Source organism: Electrophorus electricus, chromosome 7 (genome assembly GCF_041902795.1).
Source record: "Electrophorus electricus isolate QZ-2024a chromosome 7, ASM4190279v1, whole genome shotgun sequence".
NCBI classification, from domain to species: domain Eukaryota; kingdom Metazoa; phylum Chordata; class Actinopteri; order Gymnotiformes; family Gymnotidae; genus Electrophorus; species Electrophorus electricus.
Window position 1 is genome coordinate 7,861,470 of NC_137503.1, and position 15,292 is coordinate 7,876,761.

Sequence of the window (15,292 nt, forward strand, 5' to 3'; positions counted from 1 at the left end):
CATTAGGAAGATAACTGCTTAGATATTGAAAAGTCTTCAAATCTTCAAGAATATGTACACTACAGGCGCAAAGTTTGGAAGCAACACTCCCTTAGAAATTAATCAAGATGGAGACCTTTAGCTTTAATGATAGCCTGACCTGTTTACGGCTTCCTTTCATGAGGTTCCAGCACATATGTTGCTGATATGCCATTCCAAACCTTCAGAAGTACTTTTAGAGGCCAAACCACTGTGGCTCTATCCTGTTTGAATGTTTGAGTAGTTCTGACAGAGTTCTAGTAAAATATGTTTTGGGTCATTGTTCTTTTCCATAAAAAACTCACATTCAACTGTTCTCAGTCTAGAATCATTGCTTGCTTCCATGGTATTGGCCTGTAGTGCATATATCATAACGTAAAATCTTCTTTGTACAGCATTATATTAGAACTACTTAATGAAGCTGAATTTGCTAAGAGTTCGTATTCTGAGGTAACAGAGCAAATGTGCTAAGCAGAAAAAAAAAAATCATGTGCAAAGGAACATGCATTTGTTGCTTGCAGAGCACAACATACTCGTTAAATCTGATCATAACCTTGGTAAAAATTGTATGACATTCATTGACATTAAGCCACTTTCTCCCAAGCGAACAGTTTGTCCCATAAAACCTTTCCTTTTCCCAAGGTCTCTACAGTTCTTGTGTGGCATTACAGCATTACAATCTAGTTCAGCAGCAGTTTGAGCTATGATGACTAGTCCAGCTGCTGTAGTGTATTCAGCAAGTCCATTCCTGCCTCATAAAGACCTGGTCCTGCTGTTGCTCCTGCTGTGGATCCCAGAGCACCAGGTGCAGTGATCACTTTGTGCACAGTCACATTGTGGTCTTGGATCCCATACTCTGTTTAAATGGCAGTCACAATTTCTATCTGTATCATAGACCCTAACCCACCTTTCTGCCAGACTTCACGTGAACGTGGTTAATGACGATCCTTCAACACTTATCTGGTTTAAGTTGCTTAAAATACTATCAAGTTTGTTCAAGAAGATTTCTATAATGGTTCAGTCAAAGTTTACCTACTTCCTTTACACACCTAGCCAACAAGCACACACCAGACAAATTAATCAAAGCATAAAAACTGTGGCAAAAAGTTCAAATAAAATAAACAGAAGTTTCTGTTTTGTCAAAATGATCCTGGGTTGACTCAGAACACACTAACATATTAAAGAATAAAGAAGACTCTTCAAATTCAGTTAAAGGACAGGTTAATAGAGATGTTGACAATAAGGCTAGATAACATTGTTGCTTTAACTCGGATGTATTTTAAAAACAGTGATCATGTATACAAACTGATACCTTTCCTACTCAGGTTCCTACAAACCTGTAATGCTTTTATACAGCTTAAGCTCCTGATCAGGCTCTTCATCTCTATATCTGCTCTCATGTGACGCCTGGATCCTGCAATGGAATGGGGGGTTCTTGTTCACTTTTCTCTCACCAACACAGTAGAAAGCCTTCCTTCATACAAATGAATGGTAGGCAGGGAGTAATTTATTCATCATTTATTTAAGATCATATTAAGATCTCTATGTAGGGATACTATATTTTAAAAAATTATAAGCTTTGTCTTTGGAATAGTTAAATCCTAGCCATACTTATAGAACATGTTTTGAGAGCAGTTCTCTTTGAAATGCTGATCATTAATCAATAGAACATGTATACGTTCATACATGTTGAGCGAAAGCTTCACTTAGGATTACGCTTGTTAAATTAGTGCTTTGATATGTTTGAGACTTTGTAACAGTCAGCACATTACCTCCCAAGGCTTCAGTACTTGGCATATTCACCCAATTCTGAAAAGTTTTTGTGTCCTGAATTGTCCTTGGAGATAAAAAAGACACCACTTAGGCAGCATTTTACGTTCTCATGCACAATCAGTAGAAGTAGAGCACAGGCAACGCTGCTTACAGTGCTGTGCAGTGTGTGCACATGAACTTCATGTTTATTATACCTAAGTAGTAATATAAGCTCACATATTCAAAACATATAAACAGTTGTGAAGTAGGGTGCTACCTATATCCAAAAACTACATTGTTAGAAGTAAAGACCCCTTGACCCAATTGTCTATGCTGTGTGCATTCACAGTGTGTGTCTGTTTTGTTTTCTTCTTATTTTTTGTCTTCAACCACCTCAGAAAGATGTTGTGATTGTAGTGTCTTCACTTTATTCTCCATGTAAGTGAGCCTTTGCTTGATCTTGCTCTGGTATGACATGTACTCTGCCATGAGTTTGGCAAACTTGGTGGACATGACATCAAGGTTGCTCTCCAACCGCAAAATCTTTTCCTCCAGATCTTTGGGGTCAGCACCCGCATTGGCCACTGTCTCATCAATCAAGTTATCTTTCATCAAGATGGCCTTGCCTTTCTCCTCCAGGGCCTTCTTGGCTTCAGGGTACTCTGTAAGTGCCTCCATCAGGTCATCTTTGGACAAGGCAAAGAGGTCAGAGTAACCTACGCTCCGGATGTTGGCTGTTCTCCTGTTCCCAGCTTTACTGCCTTTGATACCAAGGATACTGATTTCTCCAAAGTAAGCACCATCGCTGAGTACCACAAACTGTGTGACCCCATCATCCGCCACCACTGCAAGCTTTCCTTCCTTGATAATGTACATTTCTCTTCCAATGTCACCTTTCTTACAGATGTAGTCTCCAGGGCTGAAGACCTGAGGCTGCAGTTTGAGCACCAGCTCGATAAGCAGGCCGGCCTCACAATCTTGGAAGATTCGCACCTTCTTCAATGTGTCCAGGTGGACATTAATGGCAATCTCGGCCCGGAGCTTGTATGGCAGATTCTTCAGCACCTCTTTCTCATCACATGTCTTCTTTTCTGTCCAGAGATAGTCAAACCACTTGATGACTCTGGCCTCCAGGTCCTTGGTGACTTTACGGAACTGCATGTATTGTTTGATGGAATCAATCTTAGCCTGGAACTCCGCACGGGACGCATTCATGTTGGAGATCATGGCACCAACATTACCAACGATAGTAGCAAAAATCAGCACTCCAATAAGGAAATCAGTAATGACAAACAGATATTCAATGTCTTTGACAGGAGGAGGAGTTTCTCCAATGGTGGTGAGCGTGAGAGTGGACCAGTACAAACAGTAGATATATTTTCTAGCTAGTCGTCCATATTCAGGATGGCTAATATTGGGATACACCCAAGTGTCAGTGCCAAAGCCAATAGTTTTAGAAATTGCAAAGAAGATGCAGGCATTCCAGTGAATAATCACCAAAATGTAAAGTACAAGGTTACTTATGCGGAAGATGTTGGGACAGCTGGTTCTGGTCTCTGTGCGATCACAGAATTCAAAGAGCCGTCCCATTCTAAAGAGGCGGTTAAAGCGCAGCTCTGGATTGTTGTATCCCACCTTCAGCATTATAATATCAGTTGGAATCATTGACAAAATTTCATATTTAAACTGTGGGGTTTTTATATAATGGTTCAACAACTTCTTGGTGTCTTTAACTAGGAGGCCTTGCTCCAGGAATCCTGAAAATAATGGTTGCAATGACATGTTATAATCCATTTCATGAGTTCATGCTTACTGATGGTGATTTCTACATTTAAATTATGTCCAATTGTAAGCCATTACATGATTAAAATATAGAGCTCTGTCTTTACCTGTTCTTGATCTTACATATGTGTCTATGTAGTACAGCGCATCAGAGGTATAGTCCAAAATGACCCACAGGATTGTGTATGTGTCCTGAAGCTCATTGAAACAGGCTCTGCAGAAATACCACCACAGTAACATAAGCATTGTAACACCGCCCCCAACCCCACCCCTTCCAAACTCATTTACAGATTATTACAGATGTCCATATGCAGACCTTGTTATGACCATCATCAGGTTGTAAAATATTGGCACTGCTATTATTGAGAGCCATCGATAATAATTGTCTGTGGCTGGGTCCATGATCCATGTCTCTTTCCTGAGGATACAAAATTTAAGTGAATATCCATGTTTTAAAAGACGCAATGTACATTTTACGTTCAAAAACAGATAGTGTCAACCATTTTAAATGCACAATGTGATTTTTTTTTAATTGCAAAAAAAGACAATTTTGTGTGTTTAATATAGTGGTATAGACTGAATGCTATACTACATCTGTAGTGGTTATTAGGTTTGATCCAAAGCGCCGCATGCTTTACTTTATCTGTACTTACAGAAGGTCCTCCTGCTTAGCAGCTTTCTTATCATCCTTCTTATAGTCCTTCTTTTTGTCTTTTTTTTCTTTTTTGTCATCTTTCTTGTCTCCATCTTTTTTCCTCTTCCTCTGTTTTCTCATTGTTTTTTTCCTCCTTTTTGCTAAAGGTAACATTTTTGTTTTTTGTTTAAGCATCCAAAGTTGTTTTGCACAAGGATCCACTTCTGACCTGAAGCACTACTCTACTAGGGTGTATTGTATTTTATTTGCCTGTAGATGTCAGCACTACAATTACCAAATAGATTCTTTGTACTTTCTAATGTCTATCAAAAACTAATTCACTGATGTCTCTCATTTTACATTTTCACTATACTATAATGTACAGTATTTAATCTATGCAAATATTCATCACTAATCCACTTCTGCTTCAGAAGTCCTAATGTTTACACATATTCCATGCTAACTAAGTGATTAGAACTTTGGTTGCAGTTGTTCACAATGTAAACAGCAAGGTGCCAATTACTTGCTTCACTTAAGAGGAAAAAAACATTTTATTTCCGTGTTATCAGTGCTGATAAATTCTGCAGACATTTAAAAATGAAATGTGCTGCAAGGCTCTGCTACCTTTTCTATAAATTCACTGCACTGTTACTAAGAGCAGTACCTCAAGGAAATGCAGGATCTAAGTGGAAATCTGTCCACTGACAATATACTGTCTCACTGGATTGAGTCAGTCATTCATTCTAGCCCAGTCCTCACTAAGCCAGGCTAATTAGGACAGTGTAGATAGCATTTGTACAGATGCAAACCAGTTCCCCAATTTGTTACACCAGTTGACTTCATGCCACAGTTTGTCACACTGGTATAGCCACTCAAATCATTTGTATTTGTACTATGGAGACTGCACCAGGACTTGCTTACTTCTTGCGAAGCTGGTCCGGGTGCTGTGTGGAGGTATGGGCATTGCTACCGCGGCTGGAGAGGTCTTTAAGCTCAGGCCCGCGGAATCGCTCCAGGAAGGAGTCGGGCCGCTCAACTTCGTGTTGCAGCCTGTTGGATGCCCAGTTTCGCAGCATAAACAGGAAATGGGAGAGCCTGGGAGGTGGACACAGGACACTAAATGCCCATGTACACCATACAGTATGCAGCTTTCTCTGATCCTGTTACAAATATACACATTGCACATATCAGATACTTCTGATGTCTTGTTCTTATAAAGTGCCATCCATGCTTATGATTCAAGTACCCACTCCTAATTTGCCAGTTGAAGGAAATGTGGTATTCGTTACATACACCACCTATGTATTGTATTTGTTATGCATACACCATGCCTGTGACCCAGGTTGGCGTATGCTATAAAGGTTTCTGTAGAGCAGTTCCCCAACTCTGGACATGCAGTATCTCTGCACTACACAGTTTGTTGAGTTCTCAAACAGTTTTTTGATTAGCTAATGCTAGAGATGCGAGAGCAGGGATACTCCATGCGCAGCAATGGAAACGACTGCTATAGCAGAGGCGGGTGTCTGAATAGTAAGCCAAATGAGTGGCAGGGTGAGGGTCTGGGTGTTACCTGGCCATGGCCCCAGCACCTGTGAATGAGCTCCTGCGGGATTCCTGGGGCTGACTGGTCGCTGCAGAAATGACGCCCTGCATGACAGATGTTGTGTCCTCGCATATAGAGTGTGGCCTAAGATGCAGTGAAAGGGAAGGATTCAGAAGCACTAAATGTAAAATACCTTAATACTCATGTTGAAAAAGTTCAAATACTAAGAGCTCACTACTTAAGATACCTTTCTACACAGTAAGGGTGGATGCTAGTAAGCTTTTTTAACATAAAAAGCAAAAAAAAAAAAAAAAATTCTAAGGTATTATAAGAAAGCCTATTGGATATATAATAAACTTTAAAAGAATCGAGACCATCAAATTAACATAAGACATAATGCTTTCAAACCTGCAGGCACTGTTATCAGTTTCATCTAGTTTATCTTTGGCGCCTTGCATTGATGGTCTGTGGCTAGATGGGTATGACTGCTTGGTACAAACATTTGCCATTCTTTCAGTTCACCTTCACTTCTGCCAGAAAGTGCAGCTCCTGCAAGAACACACCAGCACTTACAAATCAGTTTAGCAGCATGACATATAACAGATATGACTAAGATGTGCTCATAATTATGTGCTCATAATAATTAGGTTTATGTGTATGTATTAGATAGCTTATTATTTCTCATAAGACTAGGAGATAATTAAATACATGTAGATAGACAGAAGCTGCATTGTTCTTCTTGGTGGTAGTGTGGCATAAATTGTATTCATTACAGCAAATTCTGATGTCAAATTGCTCCAAGGTGAACTTATTTTGATATCAAGTGAACTGAATATATTTGAATTGACACTTACCACCTGTTCAACACTAGAGACTCTTCAGCATGAAAAGCTGTGCACATTTGCTCTGAAGAGATGTGTCATGTCGAATTTTCAAATTAGGTTTTTGCACGGACAGTATTGCCATCTGAACTCAGGGTCTAAAAATACAGCCCGCTTAGCCTTATTGCCTAAACACTAAGCAGGATGAGCCACGCATATCCATGTGGCGAAAAATCACAGCACAGTTTTAACTCGCCATATAACCAGCACGTCTCCTAATGTAGCCTACCAAGACTACAAAAGTGAGATACCCTCTATAACTCTCTGATGTGATGTCATATTCTCTCTATTTTTTCATTACTTCTCCTAGCATCGTGGATAGGTATATACTTTTTAATTTCATGCTACCTTAAAATGTTACTTTTTACATTAGTTCGTTTTAGTTTTGTTGTGGCTTGTGTGAAATATTGTTGAAAATTTGCATAACTTGCATTACAAAGTGCTCATAATCGTTTGGATGGACTTTTGCCAAATAAGATGCACAGGTCTGAAGCAGACTATGTTCTTCGATTTTATTAGACGTTGTCGGATTTTGCTCATCTTAAAATACCTCATCGTACCACATTTTAATCCGATTGTTTGAGAAGAAATTGTAGAGTTATTAGTTTTAAAACACTACATATGTGGGCTTTGTTAATGTGTCGTGCGTAGCCCATCTATATTGTGCGTGTGCACGAGATGCCTATTTTTAAAGTCTGTCTTGTTAAGCAATTTGTATGCAAAATGTCACTGTCACTGTAAAACTCTGTACTTCTATTTAGTGAGTTAACAAATGCCACACAAACATTTGCCGTCTCAACGCAGTATTAGCCTTTTCTAGTAGTATTGGTATTTCATTCTTGCATAACTTTTTATCGAAATGTGATCTGATTCAAACTTACCAGAAAGTCTTGATTTAGATAACAAAAGTTACATCAACAGATTTAATTGGGATTATTAATCCTCAATCGTTCCCTGTTGAAAGTATTTGATGGTTCCTCTTAATGTGACATTGTATAATACATTCTTGTGGGGCGGGGGGGTGGGGGGGATCTTAATAAAGCTTGATCATATTAATCCGTCTTCCGCGCTATTTCGGCTTTTATGCATTGAGTAGTGAGAGAAAAAAAATCATTGAAGACCATCCACCGGAGTCCTCAGCACCACTGTGAGTGGACAGCTACGCGTTGTGTGAGGGGTGTGGTGAAACGCGAGACATCTCATTAATATTAATCTTTGGTGCTCAAGCTTTATTCTTTCCTCCATTAAATGCAAACTCGACCGCTGCCTTACTTAAATTCTTCCAAGTAACACGGTGAGATCGTTTAAAGGTAACAAGCCACTTATAGGCTACCAAAACAAGCATTTTTGCCGTTGTACACTAACAGTACCGTATAACGCTGTGCCATGCAACTAGTTATGTCCTTCAAACATTCCAAAAACAAAACAGAGAAATTAAAAATCACTCTCAATGGGTTGTTTCAAGAGTCAATACCTTAGTCACTGTAATCTTCATGCATAGTCCATTTATATTGTCAGCGGTATAGGATTTGTTGCCATGTGTTTGGAGCAAAAGTGCCTCTAAGATCAGTTTCAGAGATCATGTATTCAGTAGAGGGTCTAATGATGTTCTGAGGTCCATGGACTAACACAGCATACAAAGCAAATTCACAGATATCAGACATTTAACCCTGACAAATGTTTTAAACCTGTCTAAGATTGAGTTTTCATTATTGTTATGAAGCTTTTTTTTATATTGTCAGTTTAAAATCCAGTCTGTAGTTTTTTTTTGTTTTTTTTTTTTGTTTTTTTTTTAATCTTGGTACCTTTGTTAAACTTAATACATTTATTATCTTACCAGTGATGTGTTGTAACTGTCTATCCATTTTTTATGAACCTGCACTTCTTCTAATGAAGCATCTAACAGTTGGTGGAACCACCTGCCTGCATCCACAACAGAGAGAGACCAGAGAAATCCTCAGCGCAATCTGCAAAGCTGCATCGCTAATCCCTGATTAGGCTTGAGCATTTATCTGAGCTATTCAATGCTTCTTCTTGGATTTAGCTGCTCAAATCATGTATGTACACCTGTTGCACTGAGCTAACCTCATGCTTGTACTGATTGCTTTGCTGATCTGGACATGATGTCAGTGGTTCTGAAATAGATACTGTTCCAACAAGAGCAATGACAAAAGGAAACAGGTGGAATAATGGAGGTGTAATTTACTGAGGAGGGTAAGAGAAAGACCTACAGACAGAGAGAGAAAGAATGTGTGTCCATGCATGTGTGTGTTGTGGAACTGGAGAATGAAAGATGAACATCCACTGACAATCCTCTCTAAGAATGTAAATGGTCAGCTCACATGTGAGGCAAATTTGTAGACTCGTATAAACTGGACAAGACATTATTTAATGTCCTTCAACATTTGGCCAACAGTTAAGGTATGAATTTTAGTGTAATGTCATACAATCATATGGATTCCTCCTTTAAGCCCTTTAACCTCACCATTGGCACATTGAGGTTTGTATTTGTGACCATAGCATATCAAATCTAACATCTTATAAATGATAATGCATTGTTTTACTGAAAAACAAAACAAAAACAGCTAAATTAGTCAAACACCAGCCTAGTGTTTTGTTCAGTGTGCAAGCAACATAAGGGCTCACTAAACACAACAAACTGACATGAGTTCCACTAACATGATTTTTCATTACATTTTAGTGGTTCTCTATAATTTGCGGTTCACATCTGAAATTACATTATTACATTTCTAGGGCATCTGAAATTTCATATGAAAATGGAGATGGAGTGATTTAAAATAAAACATACACTCCATTTTTCAGATCATCACTTGCTATGATTCACCCTTGCACTCCCTACCTCACCATTAACCCACTACTCACATCTGACAAAGACTACAAAGCACTGCTGCAAGTCACTCTAGGTGTCTACCAAATGTGATAAATATAAATGTAAAGAATACATTTTAATTATCCATGGATGGCATGTAGGTATAGGTTGTATTTTCATATTATGGCAAAAGTTGGTTGAAATTAAACTCATTAAATGGACATCTTTATGTTCTCACAGCATGCCGTGCAGAGCTAGATTGTTTTCTAAAGGGAATACCAGCATCTTTCATAGTCTTTGATCCTATACCAGAATTTAGGAAAAGTACTCTGTGTATTTTAGCTTGTATTTATTTTGTACAGCATTGTCTATTACAGCATGGTGTAATTTCTGTATGGTGTCCTACAGGTTACTTCTGCTAGAACCAAGGAATTTTGTCCTCAAGACATCATAAGATTAGCAGCAATCTAATTGCCAGTGCATAACTTCCCCCAAGAATGAGCATGTGTAGTGATGCAGTGACTAAATGTAGTTGGGCTTAATGTTGAAAATAAGACTGTGACTGAAAGGGGCTGTCAAAATCCTGTTAAAAAAGCAGATTTACAGCAAAGATTTTTGTTGCACTGTTGCCAAATATAATTCTGCATCAGGACTAATTGGAGCCAAATAGAATTGGCTGTAGGCTGAAGTTAGTATAATTCAGTTTCAGCAGACTGGTTTAATGTCTGGGACTATTAGATATAATGCAGCACATAACATCAAGGGAGAAAAAAGTGAACTAATCTTACTTTACCAAACTGAATTTTTCACAGAGGTATCAAAAGTATGTCATTGGATCTGCTTGGAAATTCCAGCATAGAATGTCCATACTGAGAAAAAAGTCTCAGTTGCTAAAAACCTACTATCTTGCAAGCTAATCTCTTAAGTAGAATGACCATACTTGTTACAAATATTAGTTTCAGTCACAGCTAAAAATAAATGATAAACAAGAAGATAAACATGGACCTCTTGGATATATGTGTTTCAGTAATAGGGAGGTGTAGTCACATATTAAAAAAGACCCTAATGTTACACTTGAGGAAAGAAGACAATTATAATGTAATTTTTTTCACCAGACCCTTGACTGCAGTGCGCGAAAAATCTTTGAAAAGGTCAAAATGACAGTGGACTTTAGGAGAGCCCTCTACACTGCTCCAGCTCACAATATCCAACAGCCCTGTGTCAACCATGGAGTCCTTCAAATTTCACTGAATCTGTCCTGGGCACATCCATCACGATCTGGTTTGATGCAGCCACTAAACAGGGTAAGGACAGCAGAAAAGATCATTGTGCTCTCCTGCCTTCCCTCCAGTACTCCTCAGAAACAAGAAAACCAACAAGGAAAGTCATTACAGATCCCTCACACCCTGTACATGAGCTTTTTCCCCTCCCCTCTGGCAAGCACTATAAAAACCTGTATATTAAAACTTTGAGGTACAGGAGCATTTTCTTCCCTGATGCCATCACCCTCATAAATAACTAGTTTCATCTGCGATGCTTTAGCTACTTTTGTTTTCTCTGATAGCCATAACACGTTGCTTAACAACTGCTTATATTGCTTGAGAGTTACCAATAGCCGGAACCAAATGTCTTGTGTGTCAGCCTACTTGGCCAATAAACTTATTCTGATTCTAATTCTGATTACAACTGTCAGAATAGATAATACTCCAGCATTTCCTCACATGTTGCTGCTATTCTCTCCATTGGCTAATCATACCTGCAAATATACTATTTTTGTCCATTAATTGACATATTGCAAGTGTTTACTGTGGAGTTCCCAAGGTAACTGATGCAGTGAGAATCTGCAATCTAATACTATTGAAAAACTACAACAGCCACCTTTGAACAACAACAAAACCAACACCAAAAGACTGTGAGTTTCTCATGCTTACTGTGAATAAAATCAGAGCTAGAACCAGAGCTACTGTCCTGACTGGGTCTGTTTTAGCCTGAATGTTTTCTGTGAAGTTTTTATTTATTTATTTAGATTTATTTGTTCATTTATTAGTGAGTACCACTCTGCTTTTGAAAGCTTGCTACATTTCAAGATCATCTCATGTTGCTGTATCTCTGAATTTGGAGATTTGTCCACAGTCTTGAGAAAAGTGAGATGTTGCTATGACAGCATATGGCTTTGCTAAATGCTGTCCTGTAGTGTCCTTCTGTAGTGCAGCCAATGGCAAGTCAATCACCTGTGGAAGGGAAGAATTCATTTCATTAATGCTAAATGAATGGCTAAAGCGAAGACATTAGTGATATATTTGGAAGCCCTTCGCTTTTAAAGCAGAAATCAATATATAAATACAATGACTTTGAAAAGTAAAACAGTAGTGACACAAATATCATAAGAAAAATATCCAATTGTCAAAGTGTAATGTTGTTATAGCCAAATATATTTTGATTGTACATAAAAATTCTCTTAACTACTTAAAGGCCTATACCAGCCTTCTGACTATTATGGTAAATTATGTTATTATGGGCAGTTGTAGACTACTGGATACTACTAGTTAATAAGCAATGAACATGTATAACATTTTTTCTGAAAGCAACAGATCTGACAGTTTTCTATGTAATTGTGCATCTGAAAGAATTGTACACTGATTCAGAAAGAACCTTTCTGAAGACCTTTGGAAAACAAAATATGTAAACTAGAATGGCATCTAAAATGTTCTTTAATGGGGCAGTTATGTCAAGGACCCCACGTCTTCTGCTTCCTTCTTGACTAATCATAACCACTCTGTTTTTCAAATGCAAAAAGGCAGTAATTTTGATGAAACACTTTACTAAAAACACCACTGTATATGTATGTCTTACTCCTTGATAACTCTTGATTACACATATTTGGAGTGATTGACATTCTAATGATGCTTAAGAGGCTAAGAGGATAAATGGACAGTGCAGATGAGAAGCTAGAATGATAAGGTTATCATTCTAGCTTCTCATCTGCACTGTCCATTTATCCTCATCATCACCACAGTCCCTACTCTTTTGCTGAAGGGTAAACACTGCTGAGCTGACAACAAAATGAAGGCAAGGCGTGACAAGTTTATATAGCATGGTTAGTGCATAGGGCTATACAAGGGGCTTTATAAATAAGAGAAAAATAAACATATAAAAGACAGATAGTTTAACATATAAAATTAATCTGTCTGGATTGGAATCAAAATAGATTTGATTAAAAAAATCTAAGATAAATAAAACAGGCTAAACAGATGGGTTATGTCATTGGTAGATAATAATTATTGTTAGAGGTCCCCTTTGTTAAATATAAGTGTGACTTGTTATCTGGCCTTTTTAGAACCTCTTTATGTGTTATATCTTATATATCCTTCCTTTCATCACAATAGTAAGGTTTTGTGAAAAAGCTAAAGGCAATGTTTCAGGTATAAATCCTGTTTTAGTTAGGGTTGTTTATAAGGCTAAATTTTATAAGAGGTAAATCTGTCTGCTTGATGTTTTGCTGCAAAATTCAGTAATCCTCTAACATGAGAGCTTGTCTTCCCAAGGCTCCCAACACAAACAATTACTGATACTTGATATCTAGACTGAACACACAGAATTCAGAGAGGCTAGAGAATTAATTCAATGGTTCATATGTTGGGGACTGGAGCTTAAAATTTGCATCACACCTGTTTTCATTTTGCATCTTTACAATACACACAATGTGCATGAGATGTGAGAATTCACAAGAGAACTACAGAAATTCAGCCATTCATGACAATTGTTAAGTTGCCATGGCAGCCACTCAAAACGAAAGAGTGCTGTACCCTGGAGACCACTCCACAGTCAGTGCTTTGCATGCCACTCTATTGTCAGAAACACAGGGACTGTTTCTCTATGCTGCTCACTATTTGTGCTTTCAGTGAATGAAAGGACATGCATGCCTATATTCACATTATTATTGGGTCTGCACAAAGAGTGTAAGGTTGCACATGTATACATACACACTTCACAAACTTATCAAACAACTAACCTTTTGGGACATATGTATTTTTCGATTAATGTTTAGTACAAAATAGCAATATTCCACTATTCCATAAATGTTTTGCAATTACACAAGCAGAGAGCTACATGCAGCAATCAAAGTTGACTGTTATATAATTTTCCACTTTCTAAAGCAGGTATCTCTGGGTTTCGCGTCAAAACATAATTGCCTAAAAATTATATGATACAAATCAAAGAATATAAATCACATATCAAAGTATAATACAGAGAAATGTTGATTCACTTCAGATATATTTTCCTGTCCAATTAAAGGAAAACAAATCATAATGAGAGAGAGACAGCTCACATTGGGCACAAAAGACCTGAGATCTCACAAATGAGTCAGGAGAGAGGGAGATATACATGTAAATGTATAAATACACCAACTAAAATCAACTGTTATCACCCATTCCCCCTGATGCATTATTTTGAGGGTTGTCTACTCTATTACTTGCAAGAGATAGAATACAAGAGAAGTCTTGGTGATCATGCACAGCACAGCCTTGCAAGTTACTAACAAATTTGATATTGAGAAGTTTATTTCTCTGTGTCTAAGCTCAGTTAGAATCTGCAGAGAAGTGGTTTCTCAGTATTAAAATGACTGAAAAGCTTGTGTTTTGCCCAATTCTAAATGACAGTGAACAACAAATTAAATAAGGTTTAAGCTGAAAAAGAGCACAAAAAAATGTATTTATTATTTGAGCTACAAGAGCCAATGGTGCATTGTAGACACCAGGTGGTGCTAGTGGATAATTGGCTAGCTGGTCAAGGTGTGAAGTGCATGTCAGTTTGTCAATGTCATATATTGTCTTATACATACTAATGTTACAAATCAAACTCTTATTTCTCAATTTTTCATATTTTTTAGAATCAGGGTCAAATTGCTTATTTGTCATGTACTTAAGCATGCATTAGACATTTAATTATTTTGGTCATAAGACAGTTCACCTTCAATAGAATTACAATACCCACAACTTAATCTTATCTATGCCTGTACTTAAGTGAAAATATGTTAAAAACACAAGCTGGATTTCAATTAGATTGTACATTTCTGAAATAATTGGAATATACAAGAAAAAATTAAGAACCAGAGATGGCAATGATAATATGAGTATACTGTGTAAGAGACACTACTGGAAAATTAATATTAATACAAGCAGGCCAGAATGCAATTAAACCAATTAGATGAAAAAGAGAAACTTGCAGGTGTAAGCAAATACTATAGGGTGCAGTTCTTGATATTAATGACTGGAAACACTTGTTTGATGGCTGCTTTTGGAATACATTTTTGTGTTGTTTGAAGTGATAGCAAGCCTTTTTCCTGCATGTTGACTTATTCTGGGGACATAGGGGGTTTTTTTAGGTTAAGTTAGGCCCTAGCCAGTCGTTTTTTCAGTCTTCATGATTGCATGTTGTAATTTCCTCTTTTTCTGGGATGAGGCTACACCAAACCAAATGGCCGATGTGAGAATTCTGATGTGAGAATGAAGAATGCATCAGTATAGCCAGAGCTAGATGGATGTTTGCCAACTGCAAAGTAGCTACCAACTGTATTTTTATGGTTTAAAGGGCATTGTTACTCCACCTGCACCACAATGTTAAATTGTTCACTTCCTAACTGTACTTTCATTATTAGTGATCAGACCAACAATAGTCATGTTACAGGTGAATTTTATCAACTTCACAAATCAATCACTGGAAACACAGTCGTTGGTTCAGAGTGATTATAGTGAGTGGACCTAACCTTGTAATGCTCCAAGCTACAACGTGACTAGGGTTCAGAGATATGTTTATCACAACATAAACTGCATCTTATCACAGAGAAAATT

The 15,292-nt window shown here is 37.7% G+C and overlaps 1 protein-coding gene across 1 annotated transcript; it reads right to left on the minus strand.

The window, feature by feature from the left end:
* Positions 1 to 1,984: 1,984 nt before the first annotated feature.
* cnga3a (cyclic nucleotide gated channel subunit alpha 3a) lies at positions 1,985 to 6,295 on the minus strand. The gene is made up of 8 exons (XM_081717736.1): positions 6,138 to 6,295; positions 5,757 to 5,873; positions 5,108 to 5,281; positions 4,665 to 4,708; positions 4,206 to 4,347; positions 3,869 to 3,970; positions 3,660 to 3,766; positions 1,985 to 3,527 (listed from the first exon to the last, which is right to left on the minus strand). The coding sequence occupies exons 1-8, from the start codon at positions 6,236 to 6,238 to the stop codon at positions 2,143 to 2,145; spliced, it is 2,172 nt and encodes a 723-aa protein (XP_081573862.1). The 5' UTR covers positions 6,239 to 6,295; the 3' UTR covers positions 1,985 to 2,142.
* Positions 6,296 to 15,292: the final 8,997 nt, after the last annotated feature.

Excerpts from the sequence above, each read along its gene's own strand:
- cnga3a (XM_081717736.1), bottom strand. The coding sequence starts at position 6,238 with ATGGCAAATGTTTGTACCAAGCAGTCATACCCATCTAGCCACAGACCA. Across the intron at positions 3,971-4,205 it reads GCTAAGCAGGAGGACCTTCT|GAAAGAGACATGGATCATGG; the intron begins GTAAGTACAGAT and ends TTGTATCCTCAG. Across the intron at positions 3,767-3,868 it reads CTGATGATGGTCATAACAAG|AGCCTGTTTCAATGAGCTTC; the intron begins GTCTGCATATGG and ends GTATTTCTGCAG.